The 19771-nt window shown below is 36.6% G+C and overlaps 1 protein-coding gene across 1 annotated transcript; it reads left to right on the forward strand.

Annotated features, from left to right (window-relative positions):
* Window positions 1-875: 875 nt before the first annotated feature.
* On the forward strand, window positions 876-19047 carry LOC108668005. The gene is made up of 12 exons (XM_047881708.1): window positions 876-1051; window positions 8011-8072; window positions 8539-8671; window positions 9698-9894; window positions 10972-11064; window positions 11625-11715; window positions 12100-12194; window positions 12230-12355; window positions 13726-13927; window positions 15761-15917; window positions 16794-16871; window positions 17431-19047. The coding sequence occupies exons 1-12, from the start codon at window positions 876-878 to the stop codon at window positions 17605-17607; spliced, it is 1587 nt and encodes a 528-aa protein (XP_047737664.1). The 3' UTR covers window positions 17608-19047.
* The last annotated feature ends 724 nt before the right edge of the window (window positions 19048-19771 follow it).

Below are 19771 nucleotides of genomic sequence, written 5' to 3' on the forward strand. Positions count from 1 at the left end.
CGTTAAATGCCTGATGCCATTCGTTATATTCTTTTGGTAGAACGATAGAAACTGCTGTGAATAGATGCTCAAAAATTTAATATTTGGAAATTTTATTTTCATCGCATGTTTGATTTTACAGCATCAACAAAAAAATACCTCGTAAATATTTCATACGCATAAGCACTTAAGGGTCCATAAGTTTGGGCTCATTTTAATATTTCAAACAGAGCGAGGTAAGTGGTTTTTTATCAGTGCCTGTTGCAAGCCGAGGCTCGCTATCAATAGAAAATGATGCATGGCGACTTTAGCAGAGTTTGTAAATAACTCCTCAGACTTGAATAATAGACTAATAATAATAACAACGAGCTGCAAACAAACATCTTCCGCATCGTGCAAAGACGGAGATGTTTTATTGAAAGTTTTTTATTTTATTATTGAAGTATAGAAGTTTTATTGAAGTATTCGAAAAACTCTGAGTTTTTCTACTAATGGACGCTGATTTCTCAGTTTCATTCAAACTTTCATTGCGCTAACGTTAGATATTTTGTTTTTATTGTAAATTGTGAAAATGAATGTTGTAGGTATACTACAAAGATTATCCAAACAAATAGCCTATTATAATTTATCTCTCTTGACGCTATATTAGAACAACAGAAGGTTGTAAGGAACGCTCTCCCTCTATCAGTAGACATCATAACTATACAAATGTATATTCATCATAATTATCCAAATGTGTATTCATCGTTGTGACAACAGCAGCTGAATCGCTAGTGCAGGCACGCTCTGTGTTTATTCATCGTCCATTCATGTCATTCATCATAGCTGAGAGCTTCTTATAGCGCAGCCGGTGTGTACATACAGAGAGTCTACGTTGCCAAGAGATCACGCAACTCATGGCAGAGATGCTGCAACTCATGGCAGAGATGCTGCAGCTCATGGCAGAGATGCTGCAACTCATGGCAGAGATGCTGCAGCTCATGGCAGAGATGCTGCAGCTCATGGCAGAGATGCTGCAGCTCATGGCAGAGATGCTGCAGCTCATGGCAGAGATGCTGCAACTCATGGACATGTACCTGAGCTTGGAATTTTTAAAAATATTTCTATATAAATTTTGATATTTCAAAACTATAATTTTAAATATTTTAAAATATTCGTAATATTCTACAAAGGTCTGTAATTTTACATGTTTATGTAAAGAAAGCAGCAAGTAAATACGAAGAGCCTGTTTCGACAGGCAAGCAGAATTTGGTAAAAATTAAAAACAATGCGTTTCAAAATTATGTACAACCTCGAAGAGAAAACTTTACTAACGATAATTTTCCTTTTTTACAAGCTAGATACATTCATTACAACAAAAGATTTAGTCATGTCAATCGATACTACGAATTACTACTCATTATAATTTTCTTCAGTGTATGAATAACAGAAGATAATTGAACTGGTGATGCCAGGGAACGCCGTGCGTTGTACAGATCGGCAACAATATCATTGTATGTCTCTTTATTCTCGTTACTAAGAGCCTTTGGAACAATTCGTGAGGCCATTCTATCAACAATGATGGCGAATAATTGATAATAATATGGAATATTAACCAATTCGAATGTCAACCAAATGCTTTTATTAAACTAAAATAATTTGGCAGCATTTAGTTGAATATCTAATAAAATCGAAAGTTTCATGGAGTCAACAGTTGTCTCGATCGCAATGATCATTTTCACTATAATGAAAACCCTACATTTTCACAGAGATCTTTAGCAATAATTAATGTAGTGAGTGGCCTGCGCTGCACATTCTGTGAGTCATGCAGTGTAAGTCTGGCTGAGTCAAGTCATGCCGTGTCATGTCTTGCAGTGTCAATTTATGCCGTGTCAAGTCATGCCATGTCAAGTTATGCCATGTCAAGTCATACCGTGTCAAGTCATGCCTAGTCAAGTCTGGCTGGGTCAAGTCAAGTCTGGCATAGTAAAGTCTTCCACTAGAAGTCAGCCGTTGTCGACAAGGAGCTGAAATTTTCTAAGCATGTTGAAACGCAAGCTAACACATCCAACAAACTTCTTGGACTAATCAGACGCTCACACGAGTTCCTAGATGCAGATACGATGAAGCAGTTGTTTGTTGCCGTCGTACGCCCGAGTCTAGAGTTTGGAAACGTTGTGTGGTCACCGAGATTCGAAAAGGACAGAAATTTAATAGAGAATGTTCAAAGACNAGTTCTATGGACCTAATGTTAGTTACTGCGTGTAAGGCTAAACAGAACCTGGCAAATTATAGCAGTTCTCAGTTCTATGGACCTAATGTTAGTTACTGCATGTAAGGCTAAACAGAACCTGGCAAATTATAGCAGTTCTCAGTTCTATGGACCTAATGTTAGTTACTGCGTGTAAGGCTAAACAGAACCTGGCAAATTATAGCAGTTCTCAGTTCTATGGACCTAATGTTAGTTACTGCATGTAAGGCTAAACAGAACCTGGCAAATTATAGCAGTTCTCAGTTCTGGGAGGCTAAAGTGCACTGCCATTGTGGTAGATGATGAGCTATCACGCACATATTGTGGAGCTAAAAGCAAGATTGAACATGGTTGTAATTTTGCATATGGGTGCACTGAAGCTATATAACTCAAACAAATGGATGGGTTATATTTTCCAAATAATAACCCAGCAGTTCAAACGGTAATTCGCTAGTCATAAAAAGTCTCAGTCATTCATCTGAGTGTGGGGAGACATGCTGAGGCTTGAGATATCGCCTGAGATATTAAGAAATTGAAGCTAGATATTTACTAAGTTTTCCTGTTGAGCTGCTCATTGGCTTCTTAACTCAATAACTCGACTCATTTGGCTTCTAAACTGAAAAAATTTCATTATTTGTTTCTTGGAGTTCGGATAAGTTATACCTAGTTTAAATTTTTATAGAGTTTGTTTTACGAAATTGTTAAGTAGCAAACGTCACACCAGGTCTGATTGTCCGATGTCAATCTGGAGTCTCATTATATTCATTATAATTATGTTTAATTGAATTTAATTTACTAATTATTTACTCAGTATATTCCTCATAATTACATTTAATTACTAGACTCAGGTCTAGTACTTTTCCATCAATCTTTACCAGGTCTAGTGAAAATTACATCTCATTCACAGATGATATAAACTTAGACTATAAGTATAATAAATGAAATGAGACACTAGATTAGCACCGGACATAAGTAAGAAAAATATAACTCAGTACTCACTGCAGTGAGTGACAGAGAGCGCATTTTCTCGTCGACGAAAACTTGAGGTCACGGACTGACGGACAGACAGACGGACGGACGGACATGGCGAGCACATGCAATAGTGCATTTTTTCCATAAATGAGAAAATGCGCTAAAAATTCATGGTTTGAATTATAGAAGACAAACTTGTTTATTTAGTACCAGAAGACGTAGTCTGTGAGAAGCGGACATACCTATATATAGCCTGCTTCCATTGTCTTATCTAAGAACAACGTCTGCACTGCATTGAACATGCGCCTGCTTCTGCATTTATTAATCGAGCCTTCACTTGGCTAAAGTTATGTATCAACGAAAGAAGAAGATATAATTTAATTTGGGTTCTGTCTTTAAATTTGATTCAAAGCACATTCTGAGTTTTTATGAACTGCTACTACCGTATAGGCATATTGAATACAAATTCTATGCAAGATCATTTATCACCCATTCTATAATTATGCATGTAATAATTAATTTATAAAGCGATGATGAACTATTTATTTGTATTGACAAGATATTTACCTGCACTTGTAAACTTCTGTTTTTCAACATTTTTAGTCGAACGTCCGTGTACCGTGTGCCACACTGAGCAGAGGTCACGACCCGTGTACCGTGTGCCACGCTGAGCAGAGGTCACGACCCGTGTACCGTGTGCCACGCTGAGCAGAGGTCACGACCCGTGTACCGTGTGCCACTAGCATGCAGTTGTTCCCCATATGTGTGTCATCCTAACCCATTTTATTCCGGCAAATAAGGCCGTAGCAGTGCAGACAGTGAACCACAATCCGCACAATATATCCCATTAATTTCTCTGAGTGTAGGACTGCCAGAGATCTAGAGTGTCTATAATTAGTGAGAAGTCTCGAGCAATACCTCGGGCATCGCATCGTTGTTCTTGTTTTGTATTTCTGCATGAGCTTCATCTTGCACAAATGAGATGCACAAATGATGTGCAAATGATGCACAAATGATGCACAAACACATATGAGATGCAGATGAGATAAACAAGCATTTTTATTTGAGCGTATTTTCATTTCCCGCAGTGAAGATAATGAAACCTACTCGAATTTAATCTATCGTAGAGGTTTTGATTCGAGTTAAGACCAGAAAATGGATTTTATTAATAAATTATTTTATATTATTATATTATATTATATTATATTATATTATATTATATTATATTATATTACATTATATTATATAATGAGCACACATACTACAGCAAATGCTGGCACCTGTCACAAGAGACGCTCGACGCGCCTCTTATAAACAGCAAGAGGCTCACTTAACAAAATGAGTGAGTCATAATGTTCAAATAGTGATGCATCTGCTTGCCCATTGTATGATCAGAAAACGGAGGTAGCACTAATACGACTCATAGCCGGGCGCATTAGTGTCAAGATGACCCAAACAAGGATGGTTAAGAGGGCATCGATATTTAGAAAAAGTCTCTTGTAGTTCTCTGAGTGTGATATGTTCTTGCTTCAGTACTGCGTCATCTCTCATTCATAATGAATTAGCATGCAAGCTTATGGCAAGATTACAGAAAACAATTGAGATAGGTTCTGTAAAAATTATTGTAGACCAGTGATTATCGTGAAGCGTTTTTTATTGTAAAATTTATAAGGACTGGCAATAACTGCATATCTCAGTTGTCACAAATAGGCTCATCAACAATTATACTCGATCGAGGCTGTTAATCACCTTCCTCTATTTACAATTACTGGCAGATAATGTCCGTATTATTCCTAGCAGGTAATGCCTGCACAATAACTGGTAATAGAATAGAATATAATAGAAGTGTCGGCACCGAAAAAATAGGCCTATGGCCTGTTGCCGATTCTTACACTTTCATTTAAATTGTCAGGAGGTATCTGCTCCTAATTTACAATATCAATTACCGACTCGTATGTGATTGACTGCATGTATTCATCCATCAGCCGTTAGATTTTAGAATAGAATAGAAGTGTCGGCATTGAAGAAATAGGCCCATGGCCTGTGGCCGATTCTTGAACCTTTCGTGACTTGATTCACAAGGGATCCGGCCTTTGGAACCCGATATTTTCATAACTGACAATTGATTGAGATAGCTGCTGGACAAATTGCCTGGTCCGTAAGGTGCTAGGCATTTTAAGACTGAACATATGCTCCTGCATAGCTTCGTCTAGTCTGTTTTTGAAGATGTTCATACTCGGAGCGTCAACGATGCTATCAGGGAGGCTGTTCCACATGTTGGTGACTGGAAGCGAGAAGAAATGTTGTTGCATGGATATGTTACAACGCAGTTTTTTAGTTTATAGCCGTGGCCCCTGGTGTTGGTTCATGTTTCAAATTCCAGTAACCCTTCGGGGACCTTGTATATACCTAGAGTATACTTGTATACTTCAATGAGGTCAGACGTTGATAACTGAAGCTAGGATGCTTCATAATCTTTAATATTTCCTCATAGGACTTGCCTTTCAAGCCCGGAATTATCCTTGTTGTACGACTGTACGTCTTTGAACACTCTCGACCAAATTTTTATCCTTTTCAAGTTTCGGTGACCACACAACGTTTCCAAACTCTATAAGGTTCGGGCGCACGGCAGCAACAAACAACTGTTTCATCGCTTCTGCATCTATAGGAACTCGAAAGAGCGTCTGATCAGCCCAAGTCGTTTACGGGCTTTAATAACTTGACCTTCAATATACTTAGAAAATTTCAAATCATTCTCGATATTAACTCCTAAATCTTTTTCCATTGCCGACTTCGGCATCATAACTCTATCGTTGAACCGTTTCTTCTCATACCGTAATCACACTGATTCTCTAGCTGATTGATGCTCTGCAGATAATTTGATTTGCTGGGCCCCATAAGAGGTTCTAACCCACAAAGCTACACCTCTACTGCACTGCTCCTCGTTTAAGTTATGAAAACAATCAAAACCTGGCAGCTGAAATTCAGCAAGTACAATTTTGCCCCCGTGATTTTTAGGGAGTGTTTCTGTAATACAAATAATATCTATATGCACTCGTTTGCGATCACAGTTAACAGTTCACTTTTTTTGTTCAAAACGGAGTCCGAGTTCGTGTAAAAAAATTTTAAAACATTTTGTGCACTTCCACTTTGATGCATGCGTTTACTTCTTACATTATTTACAGGCCTGAATCTATGGACATGACTTCTTACTTGTCTACCAGCTCCGCTGACTGACCGTGTACGGCCGGTGTTATCTTGACATCGTGAGAGTGGTTGACCCGAGTCTCCATGCTTTTCTGCCTGAGTCTCTCCTGCCATTTCTTGCGAAAATTTGCTCGCTCTAAAGGGGTAGCATCCTTCTTAACAAAGACTGAACTAATCTCTGGGAATTCACTTAGTTTTCTCGCAGCCTTAAGCACATGTCCGACCTGGGCTGTATCCTGCACTGTCACCAGCAGCGGTCTACATGTGGTAACGTCTTCCGATCGCAGCCTCTTGCATGCCGTTATATTTACAACGACGTTAAGTGCCTTGGCACAGCAAGCAGTAATAAACTCAGCATCCGAAGCATTGCTTTCGGGAACGTTAAACCAAACAAGATTAAGTCTTCTTCTCTCTCTATCCAGCAGTTCACGAGTGCTCTCGTTGGCGAGATCAGAGATGACCGAGATGACCTCTTTGCGGCCTTTACCTTCTGTGTAATCGCTATTTTCTGTTTTGTGAAGATGATCTTTCATTTCCTCCAGCTCGCTTCGTAACGAGTGTAATTCGCTACGCAACAAGCTCAATTCTTTATTGTGCTTCTCCTCCATTTCGGCTCTCTATCTCAACTCTTGCTTGATGGTTTCGGCCTTAAAGACAGAAAACATAGAAGAGCACTTCTCTTCAACCATCTTTTCGCTTTTTACTGCGCAAAATGCAGGTTGTTGGCAGTCTTGGCAATACCAGTGTACTGTCTTGTTTCTGCGAATAACCGCGCAGTCTGTCTTGCTCAACTTTGCACAATTGTTGCAGACGATATCCCCGCAACGATCACAGGCTACTTTAGCGTCATTGACGTAGAGCGAAACCAGCTTGCAAAATTTACATCAAATTTCTCCTCTCTCATTTTGCGATTTGATCTTCGCATTCTGTTTAACAGGACTGGAGACCTTTTCAATTAATCTTTTTCCTCTCTGACCAGCCATCTTGAAATGCAAAAGCTAATTTAAACACAAGTTAAAAACCGAAATCAAGTTGAGTAAAAATTGTACAAATTACCAAAGTGTTGTAAAGAACTCTGTTACAGACTTGGGAGTAAGCGGCTATATTGTCCCGCGTGGGCGAGGCAGTCACACGTTACCCTCGCAAGCAAGCGTCCCTAACTGACTCTAAAAGTCCGCGTTATTCAAAATGAAAACGCTTTTACAATGGGCTTGTTCTTTCTATTCGCACTCTCTTTTACTTACTTCACTGAAATTCGGGCATTCTTTGACACGGATCAATACCAGTGTACTGTCTTGTTTCTGCGAATAACCGAGCAATCTGTCTTGCTCAACTTTGCACAATTGTTGCAGACGATATTCCCGCAACGATCACAGGCCACTTCAGCGTCATTGACGTTGAGCGAAACTAGCTTGCAAAATTTAAGAATTTCCCCTCGCTCATTTTGCGATTTGATCTTCGACTTTGGTTTAATAGGACTGGAGGCCTTTTCAATTAATCTTTTTCCTCTCTGACCAGCCATCTTGAAATGCAAGAGCTAAATAAACACAAGTTAAAAACCGAAATCAAGTTGAGTAAAAAATGTACAAATTACCAAAGTGCTGTAAAGAACTCTGTTACAGACTTGGGAGTAAGCGATTTTCAGAGAGCGGCGATCTCAGCGGCTTAGGTGTTCAGAGAAGAGGTATAGGCTAGGACAAGAAAACAAAGGCTGTATTGTCCCGCGTGGGCGAGGCAGTCACACGTTACCCTCGCAAGCAAGCGTCCCTAACTGACTCTAGAAGTCCGCGTTCTTTGAAATGAAAACGGTTTTACTATGGGCTTGTTCTTTCTATTCGCACTCTCTTTTACTAGCTGACTTCACTGAAATTCGGGCATTCTTTGACACAGATCATAAAAAAATGCGAAAATAGTTCCGAAAACGGCACAGTAAAAGTTAAAAATTTTGAAATTTGCGACCACAAACACAAGCGTCCTTTCTCGCCCACGGCTGAACGGAGACTCATGGCCGTGGCCGTAATGATGGCCGTACAATCAATAATAATAGTACTGGAATCTACTATTACTGGTAATAATAAATAGCACAATCAACAGCTGATATTGTCCATAAAATATCATGTATTGTTCTGACATTGTCTGGTCCCGGACAGCAGCCAGCGGCCGGCAGCTCGAGCCTCGCGCCATCCAAGTGCGCACGGAGCTTGGAGTTGTCACCGGCACCCTGGAGTTCTCCAGCCAACCCACCACCCCACCCAGCTACGGCCGGCGTTACTACTCCTTCAGGTGAGAAGCAGTCGTACTATCAAAACGCGCCAAAAACTGCATATTGCGGCATCATAACACGTAGCGGCCTAAGTACACGTGGCATCCTAAGTACACGTAGCGGCCCAAGTACACGTAGCGGCCTAAGTACACGTAGCGGCCGAAGTACACGTGGTGGCCTAAGTGCAGGTAGCGGCCTAAGTACGTACACGTAGCGGCCTAAGTACACGTAGCAGCCTAAATTAAGTACACGTAGCGGCCTAAATTAAGTACACGTAGCGGCCTAAGTACACGTAGCGGCCTAAGTACACGTAGCGGCCTAAGTACACGTAGCGGCCTAAGTACACGTAGCGGCCTAAGTACACGTAGCGGCCGATTTCTCGTTTGTTATTAGTGGGTTTAGCTTGAATAGCCGTCGGCGTCTGTGATTGGCTGACGGAGTTACTACTGTTTTTGATAGTACGGTGCCAGGAACCATACTTTCAAAACTCGCTAAGTGAACGTAAGTACTTACGCTCTATTTTCTTGTCTATGATTGGTGGATTTTGCTTGAAAGGCCGTCAATGATTGGCTGATGAACTTACGATCTCTTAACTTTTTTTGAAAGTATAGGCCCAGATCATTTAATTCGTCAGCAGGTATCTGCTCTTAATTTACAATAGTAATTAGCGACTCGTGAGTTATTGATTACATTTATTCCTCCATCCTCTGCTAGATATTGCCAACAATTGAGTACCAAATCTAAATAATTTATACATAATGCATAGAAACAACTTACCTTCTATACAATTTATACATAATGCATAGAAACAACTTACCTTCTATACAATTTATACATAATGTACCTTATAGTCTACCTATATAAACAACTTACATTTTATACAACTTATACAGAATGTATAGAAACAACTTACCTTCTATACAATTTATACATAATGTATATAAACAACTTACCTTTAANAATGTATAGAAACAACTTACCTTCTATACAATTTATACATAATGTATATAAACAACTTACCTTTAATATATAAATAATATTGTCAGAGGCCTGCCGTACGTGAAGGCTCCTGTAGGGGAGCTGCGGTGGGCGGCGCCCCAGCCCCTGGAGGGCGGGTGGCCTGGGGGAGCTGTGGACGGGCGGCGACACAAGGCTTTTTGTCCTCAGTACGACCACGACCAGAAGAAAGTGGTCGGGGAGGAGGACTGTCTCTTCCTTAATGTCTACACGCCATTCTTGCCAGGTTACTTCATAAAATATTGAATGCATTCAATAATAATTGTTTATTTCAGCCATTCTTATCAGGTTACTTCATTCTTAAATACTTCGGTGCATTTAATAATTATTGGTTTATTTCACAGCGGGGAAATCTATAGTTTTGTCATTATCAACTTTCTTTTAAAATATCGTTCATGAGCGAGCTGTTTTCTTAATATTTCGTTAATGTATGAATTCTTAAGTTAATTGTAAGTATTTATGCAGTCTACTGCTAAAAGCATATCGATATTTCAAATCAAAAGTTGAGTCGTTTGATTGTTATTTAACGAAAATTGTTCTTTTCTCGGAATCAAGTTTCAAAAGCATAAACGAGGGCGTTTTAATTTCTCAATAACTTTAGACCAAAACAAACAGACACCTTATATTTGTTTCTTTTATCGATTGCAAAAAGTTATTACCTATATATCACAACAGTAACAACACACTTGCACTTTACACCTCTGATAGACCATCAACACTGAAGTTCTTATAGTTCGCAAAGGGTAACATTTTCCTCGAATAAAGCAATATAAAGCAATTTTTAGCAAATAAAGCAATTTTTTAAAGGGTAACATTTTCCTCTTCGAATAAAGCACGTGCAGTTGTCGTACGTTGGCGGTTATCGTCTTGTGTTATTACGTATCTGAAAATCATGTATAATTCAAATAAGTATTCATATTATTTTATTTGATTAATTAATATACAACTGTTTTACTTTTTATCGTTAAATATAAACATTTGATTGAACTGCGGTAATTCGAAAATTAATTTTCTTAGAACTCGAGTTTACCGCGGCCAAAAATATACGCTTCAAGACAACAAGTAAAGTATGTATAATTAAAATATAATATAACTAGTATATAGTATTCGGGTATACCACGGCCAAAAATACACGCTTCAAGGCACAAGTAAAATATGTATAATTAATATATAATATATTATATAACTAGTATTCGGGTATACCCGATATATTTTATATAATATTCGGGGGTATACCACGGCCAAAAATACACGTTTCAAGACTACAAGTAAAATATTTATAATTAATAAACAATATAAGAAGGAGTTAATATAACGTTCGGTTGTGTATATACCACCGCCAAAAATACACGCTTCAAGACTACAAGTAAAATATGTATAAGGCTGGGGGTGTTGGGTGAGGCTGGGGGTGTTGGGTGAGGCTGGGGTTGTTGGCTGAGGCTGGGAGTATTGGGTGAGGCATATTTCAAGGCACCTTCCCGTCTGGGCAAAATTTTTCTCCTTACAAAGTTACTAAAAAGTATTTTTTCCGTGATTCTCTGTTAAAAATTAATTCCTCGCTAAGAAATACAAAACTACTTCGTAACTTTATACGCTGGAGTTATTACAAAAATATTGTATTATTTTAGCAACTGAGCACGTGGTGTGAAAATAAGAAATTATTTTGAAGATGCACAACTCAAAGAATGCTAAATAAGTGCGTTGGAATTAGTAAATGTTCTGGGACTAGACATTCCAAACTGGCGATGAGAAATAAAGTTTTCATTTTCAGATAAATCTCTTTGAGACTAGACACTTTGAAGTTTCCACAAACTTTGATTTTTTTAAAAGTTTTTTATTTCCTATTAGGTTTCCTTAAATTAAATTTCCTATTAGGTTTCCTTAATTTAAATTTCCTATTAGGTCCCCTTAAATTAAATTTCCTATTAGGTTTCCTTAAATTAAATTTATTATTAGGTTTTCTTAGCGACGGTACAAGGAAGCTGCCGGGCAACTACGGAGCTCTGGACCAGGTGGCCGCTCTGAAGTGGGTCCAGCGACACATCAGGTGCGTAAAACTAATACAAAATCTATTTCATCGGCAAAAACATTTCTTCGATATAATGAATGATATCAAACTGAATAATTTTGTGTAGATTTCACGTATGTCCAAACGAATCGCAAATGTTTTTCTATTAATTTAGGTTCGATCTCACCCTCTGCGAAACTTTAATGCATTCTAATCTTGTTTTATTCGCCAATGCGGCTTTCGTCAGTGATAAATCTATATTAACTTCGCTACAAAAAAGTGTCTATATCTTTAAATATTTTTTCTCACCCTCTGCGAAGCTTTAATGTATTCTAATATTGTTTCTTGAGGCCTTCGTCATTGATAAATATATTAACTTCGTTACAAAGAAGTGTTAATATTTATATATATTTTTTCCCGTAGTTCCTTTGGAGGCGACGCTCGGCAAGTCACCCTGGGAGGCTTCTCAGCAGGAGCTTCTTTCGTCCACCTTCATCTTCTGTCCCCGCTCTCGAAAGGTGACTCTTCAACAATGACATTTTAATCTATTAAGACGTCTACCTACGGGACGACCCGTTCTTGCCCGCGCCCGTGTCTGAGCTGATGGCCCGTCCCCCCGCGTCTCCCGTGCCCGTGCTGGGGGGCAGCACCCGTGACGAGGGCATCCTGTTTGCACTCAGTAAGTTTCATGGTAAAATTTTAAAAAGCTAAAATCAAAATAAAAGCGTTTAAAAATTACTTTTTTAAAAATTACTTTAAAATTACTTCTTTAAAAATTACTTTAAAAATTACTTTTTGAAATTTACTTTAAAAATTACTTTTTGAAAATTACTTTAAAAATTACTTTTTTGAAAATTACTTTAAAAATTACTTTTTTGAAAATTACTTTAAAAATTACTTTTTAAACACAACAATTCCAAAGAGGCCAGTGTCTCCGATGTTATAGAATATACACTGAATTTCTAATTTTATTTGTAGATTTGTAATAAATAATTTTTATTACAAATGAAAATAAATTTTATTTGTAATAAAAATATAATTTTTCAAATTATTCATTCTGTCGACTGATTCATCATGCATTGTCTCCGACTTTACGCAAATGTGCAAAATTTCAGATCGATTGGAGAGGTAGAAATGTGTTAAATTTTTATTATAAGATTTGTAGCAGACAGACAAGCAAACAAGGAGTGAAGTTAAATAAAAGTGTTGTAATAATGGAAAACTTACGTTACCAAAAGTGGCTTTATACAATATTAAGAGTTAATGAACACAAGATACCGAAGTTATTTATAAACTTTTCTATTTGCCGAGTAGCAACAACTAAAAAATAACAAGTTAATAAAGTAATGAATAACTATTATAAAAGTGTAGATGCTGTTTCACTGGGAATGAATGTACGATCATTTTACTGTGCTTCAAAGGCTTTTTGTTATCTTTGAAGCGACGATTTTGTTCAAAGAAACGCGTCTTTTCTTTATTGGTGTACGGCACATCAATTTTTTATTGTTTGTTAGTTTATTATTGCTCATTTAATATTTTATTAACGCTCATTTATTATTATATTATTGCTCATTTGTTATTTTATTATTGCTCGAGTAACACTTTTTCATTTTATTATTGCTGCTCACTAACTTTTTTTATTCGTTGTTATTGTTATAAACTTTATTTATTATATTTTTTTATTACAATTAACCTTTTTTCTTCACTGAAGCAACTATTCTGTTCGCACGCAACCCTGGGAGCGCGTCTTTTCTCTATTGGTACACGGCACATTACCCATTTTTATTTTTTGTTATTGTTATCAACATTATTTTGTTATATTTTCTTAATTATTAAATTATTAATCCCCTTTTTCTTTATTGCAGCAACAATTCTGTTCGCACGGAACCCCGGGAGCGCGTCTCAGGTACACGACGAGGCGACGGTGTACCTGCTAGGCAGCCTCTGGCCTAACATCACCTTTTTTTATTGTTTTTTTATTGTTATCAACCTTATTTTATTCTATTTTATTTATTTTTGAATTATTAATAACCTTTTTCTTCATTGCAGCAACGATTCTGTTCGCACGGAATCCTGGGAGCGCGTCTCAGGTACACGACGAAGCGACGGTGTACCTGCTAGGCAGCCTCTGGCCTAACATCACCTCTACACACGAGATCTCACACGTCCTACACTCCTACTACTACTCTCCTACTGCCAAGGATAACCTAGACGAACTGCTCCTACAGATGACTGAGGTGACTAGATTAATGTTTTGGATTGGTGCTATCGACGACTAGTTGTTTTAAAGCTAGTTTATTTATGTTTTGTATTTATCTTATCAACGACTAGTTCATGTAGTTGTTTTAAAGCTAGTTTATTTAAGATTTGTATTGATCTTATCAACGACTAGTTCAAGTAGTTGATTTAAAGATAGTACATTTATGTTTTGTATTGATGCTATCAACAACTAGTTGTTTTAAAGCTAATTTATGTATGATTTGCATTGAACCTATCAACGACTAGTTGTTTTAAAGCTTGTTTATTTATCTTTTCTATTGGTGCTATCGACGACTAGTGGTTTTAAAGCTTGTTTATTCAAGTTTTATGTTGTTCCTATCGACGACTAGTTGTTTTAAAGCTAGTTTATTTATGTTTTGTATTGATCCTATCAACGACCAAAGACTAGTTGTTTAAAAGCTAGTTATTCCTGATTAGGTTAAAAATTTAAACCTGCGGATCATGGCCGTGCATTTCAATTGTAATTCTAACCTGTAGATGCAATCGAATTTAGATCCTAATAATTATAATTCAGATTAATCCAAGAGCACCGGAGGTCAACCTAATTATTGGGTTGACCGTTGCGTAAAATAGCATTTTTTTTAAATAGCATAGTGTGTGCGTTTGTCTTAGCAATCATACCCTAAAAAACATCTTATCCGAAATTAATTGTTATACTAATATTGTTATGTACGTATGCAGTATATATAACAACGTATACTCAGCTGAGGAACATCGGCCTCAAATGTTAAGCCGACATTTATTGATTTTTTTTATTAAACTCATCAACTACCGCGTTTCGTAAATTTTTTTTAGTTGACGCTGAATCTTTTTACAGAATGGCATCGATACGCGACAACTTTAAAAAACATTTTGCGCAATTTATTTGAAGTGTCACAGGAATGCGGATTGCGAACATATGTTTTCGGTGGTCGTCGTGCATCTTTCCCAACAATTCGAATTATAACCATGCATTATCATGCATTTTAATGAATGACTTCGAATATTATAGCTTTATTCGTGCTTTTTTGGATGTTATTAACATTCTATTTGTAAATTCAAATTTTATTTTCGTTTTTTCTTAATTTTGACTGGACCAAATACTATTTTAACTGTTCTAACCACTGATTGTACCTACATTTTATAATCTTCGAACTGACGATGAAGCTGGACTCCGAAACATTTTCTTTAAATACATGTTAAATTTTTATGTAATTTTCTATGTTTTTAGCGCATTTTCTCATTTATGGAAAAAATGCACTATTGTGCTCGTCATGTCCGTCTGTCTGTCTGTCTGTCTGTCTGTCTGTCCGTCTGTCTGTCCGTCTGTCTGTCTGTCCGTCTAAGTTCAACCCGGGCAACCATGCCAGGGTTGAACTTATAATAATAATTGTTCACCCATGCAGTCCCAGACTACAACACAGTCGTAGATTAGTCTATATATCATCATTACAGACCATATATCATCGTAGAATCTTATTCCATATCATCGTCGTGTATATTTCACTATTTATTCCATCAGAAAAAAAGTATCCTTCAAAATTTCTATAATAATAATAAAAACAATGTTGATAATCATAATGATAATAATAATAATAATAACGATGATAATGTTAATAATAATAATAATAATAATAAAGATGATAATGATAACAATTATAATGATAACGATAATAATGAAAATAATAATGATGACAATACTAATAATAATAACGATGATAATAATAATAAAAATCATGATAATAATAACTATGATTATGATAATAATGCTAACAATAACAATAATAATAATAATAATATTGCTAATAATATTGACCCCCCGCAGCTACCTGATGACTCACCACGACCCCGCCTCCCCATCGTTCGCGTTCCCCCTAGGCTCATCCCTGCCCCCCTGGACCCCCCTACGCCCCGGTGAACCCCTGACCTTCTACAGGCTGTCCCTCACCCCCGGCATGGTGACTCAGCCCTTCAGGCACAAGGTTAGCTCTAGATATATAATAATTATTATTGTAAACTTATTAAATCAAAGTTTTGAAATTATCATGTTAAACTCTTAAAACATTATGATGAAATTTGAAGTCGAAATATTTTAATAATTCGACCCTTCAGGCACAAGGTTAGCTCTAGAAATATAATAATTATTATATTAAACTTATTAAATCAATGTTTTGAAATTATCAAATTCTTAAAATATTATGATAGTAATACTCTATGTATCATAATAATTCGATTAAATTTATTATATTAATTAGCTCGTCATATACTGGATATATAATAATTATTATAATAAACTTATTAAAGAACGTTTTGAAGTCATCATGTCAAACTGTTAAATAACAATGATGAATCTTACTCGAAATATTATAATAATTCGATTAAATTTATTATATTAACGTTTTGAAATTTTTATGTTGCAATATTATTTTATCCTTAACTGCAAAAATTACGTCAAAAATTCACTATAGACTCGGCACAACATAATATCACAAAAGTGTTAGAAACATTACTTTACTACAGTACATTGAAATTTAATCCAATGCATTCATCACCACGCCATATGTTGAACATCATCATCTGGCACTTTAAATATCAACATTCACACCGTCAATAACGCTAATAAAAGCTCATACATTTTTATTAAGATAACAAATAAATAATTCCATAAACTTGCCGTTAATACGGCTATTATTTTCGTCATTCAGTGATATTTCAAATCCTTTTTATTATATTATTTATATTTAGTTTTATTTATAATAAATAACTATTATATTATCTTTAATTATTTAAATTATTAATTTGTTCAATTAATGACTATTTAATTATTATTTTAAAAAAATTTTCCCAATGTCGGGCAGGAACGCAACCTGTGGCAGCAAACGCTTCCGAAGCTCGAGACCATGAGCTACCAACTGGACGAGGCCTTCAGCTGGCAGGTGATGTGTGATGTATCCTTCAGCTGGCAGGTGATGTGTGATGTGTGATGTATCCTTCAGCTGGCAGGTGACGTGTGATGTATCCTTCAGCTGGCAGGTGATGTGTGATGTATCCTTCAGCTGGCAGGTGACGTGTGATGTGTGATGTATCCTTCAGCTGGCAGGTGATGTGTGATGTATCCTTCAGCTGACAGGTGATGTGTGATGTATCCTTCAGCTGGTAGGTGATGTGTGATGTATCCTTCAGCTGGTAGGTGATGTGTGATGTATCCTTCAGCTGGTAGGTGATGTGTGATGTATCCTTCTGGTGATGTGTGTTTAGTTTATTTATTATTATCAGTTTATTTACAACTGATATTGCTACCATACAGTTTAGTTTCCATTCATATTGCTATACAGTGTATTTCACATTAATGTGGCCATACAGTATATTTTAAACTTATGCTGCTATACAGTGTATTTCACATTAATGCGGCCATACAGTACATTTTAAACTCATTTTTCTATACAATATATTTTCTTTCGTTCTCATACGTAATATTTAACTGTAAATGAACAGGTGGCGACGTGGGTGCTCACTGTGCTGTGCTTGCTGCTGCTGCTGGCGCTGCTCGTGCTCCTCATAGGCAAGATCCTGGGCAGGAGAAGGAAGCAGTATCCTGCCGGCGCCGCCACCCTCAGGAGCAGGCAACCGCGTACCTCCACATACGGGACTCCGGGGGAACGCCCGGAATGATGTGTACGATGTCAACCCTTCCACTGATTTAAGTGATTTTATTCAGCTTCTTTCACACTTTTTCGCGATCTCTTTTATTCATTAGCATCTTTTATTCATTCTTCAACCTCGCTCTGCGCTGAAAAGCATGTACTATGTTTCACACACTTCTACTAATTTTATTCAGCTTCTTTCACACTTTTTCACCATCTCTTTTATTCATTGGCATCTTTTATTCATTCTTTAACTTTGTGGAGATGGTAACCACGCTCTGCGCTGAAAAGAATGTACTATGTTTCACACACTACCAGTATTTATTTTTCATTCACTTTCACCATCCGAAATGAAAGTGCTCTCAACAAACAGTAATACTCCATAAACCTTCATTCTCCACCTATGAACTCCCAAAATCCTATCCTTTACCTACGAACTCCCGAAATCCTATCCTCCACATATGAACTCCCGAAATCCTATCCTCCACCTACGAACTCCCAAAATCCTATCCTCTACCTACGAACTTCCTTTCTTTTTCTTCACCCCAAAAACTTTCCCCAAAGTTTGATCGTTAGGAAGGCCGGAAAAATGGAAAGGATTTTCACACATCCTAAGGCAGAAGTCAAGTAGACACATCGTCTGCTAAACGTCAACCCAGCCTCAATTTTTAGATCTGTAAGGTGCTCATTACTTTTTTCATGGAAAGTTACTCCTGAAATTCCAAGAATTACTTTGATGAATTACATTGAAATTTTAGCATAAAAAATCCTGAATTATCTGAATAAATTCACATTGAATCGTTTCCAGATTTCCTCTACAAAAAATACCGTACAATGAATAATAATTATTTCAATTCAATAATGAATGCGTAGTAATTTTAAATATTATAACGAATGAGCATACGATTTATTAGTCTACTTTAATAAATTGCAGTAATATTTGTATATACGCCGATAACGGATTTTCGTATCTCGAACAAAATTATCTTTACTATATTTATAATTGCATCAGTTTGATACGCAGGCAAGACATATCTTTCGTTATCGATTGTGTGACCCTGAATAACCATAAAATTATATGTATTTACTGGAACATAAAGGAAATTTATTCCATATCATCTTCAATAAACGCCTTTACATTATGTTATACATCAGCATGTAGATAATGGTTAGTTTGACGTCAGAGTTCCTACTATACATGGCGGCTCAAATTTGCTAGAGGCTGCTTTCCTAAAGTCATATATTGTTCCTATGTTATACGGCGATCGTACGTTATACGGTGATCGTACGCTATACGATGATCATACGTTATACGGTGATCATACGTTATACGGTGATCGTATATTATACGGTGATCGTCCGTTATACGGTAGTCGTATGTATTGTACGTAAAGGTTTAATTAGTTGATTAAGTTGTTTAAAACCAAAAAAGCGATAGGCTGATGAAATTAGAACTCTTTTTTTTTTTAGTCCCTCTCACCAGGTACATTTAACCGCTACCGCTTGCTTCACTATTATTCATTTAACAATAGTTATTATGTTATTTTCTAGTCGTGAATAGTGCTTGAATTGAATTTTAGTTCCAAACGAATGAATCGTGCGAGTTTTCAGGTACTCGAACTTGGTATTGGGCAAGTGCCGAAAGAAACTTTCCAAAATTAAGTTTGGCATAACCACGAACTCTAGTTCATTCATCATCTATACTTGAATCATGAATCTATTGTTTGTTTCTAAGTCATAGCGAACCTCAAGAAATTCCATCGCACAAACTCTAGTCAAATAATTTATAATTTAATAACAATTATGAAGTTCACGTCTCGCCCGTTTGAATTTATTCCATTGCTCATAATTCCATTTGAAATTCATGTCGTAAATTTTTTAATGTTATGAAATTGAAAGTTAAACAAATTATGAACTGATAGAAGCAAAGTATGATGCGTGGAGCGGAATCCTCGAATATCGGGTCGATAGAAATCACCGATAAAATCGGTCAGATATACGACTTATTGAGTGTAAACCTTTAAACAAGTTTAATCCTTTATTAAAATATAGTTCTTAGTCCTTGTTAAGACAGAAAATTATAAAAACGCACAATATAGTTTAGAGAATGGTTAATAACTATTTATATATATATATATTGTAAACGAAGAATGTATTTTTTTATATCCCAAGCAGCTTTAACGGCTTCAGAG

The sequence above is a fragment of the Hyalella azteca genome, unplaced genomic scaffold (genome assembly GCF_000764305.2).
Source record: "Hyalella azteca isolate HAZT.00-mixed unplaced genomic scaffold, Hazt_2.0.2 contig8694, whole genome shotgun sequence".
Classification (NCBI taxonomy): domain Eukaryota; kingdom Metazoa; phylum Arthropoda; class Malacostraca; order Amphipoda; family Hyalellidae; genus Hyalella; species Hyalella azteca.

What these genes read in the sequence shown, in the direction of transcription:
- LOC108668005 (XM_047881708.1), top strand. Translation starts at nt 876, where the DNA reads ATGGCAGAGATGCTGCAACTCATGGCAGAGATGCTGCAGCTCATGGCA. An exon ending in TATAAGGCTGGGGGTGTTGG is followed by an intron (nt 11,065 to 11,624) that starts GTGAGGCTGGGG and finishes ATTTATTATTAG; the next exon opens with GTTTTCTTAGCGACGGTACA. An exon ending in ACGAGGCCTTCAGCTGGCAG is followed by an intron (nt 16,872 to 17,430) that starts GTGATGTGTGAT and finishes GTAAATGAACAG; the next exon opens with GTGGCGACGTGGGTGCTCAC.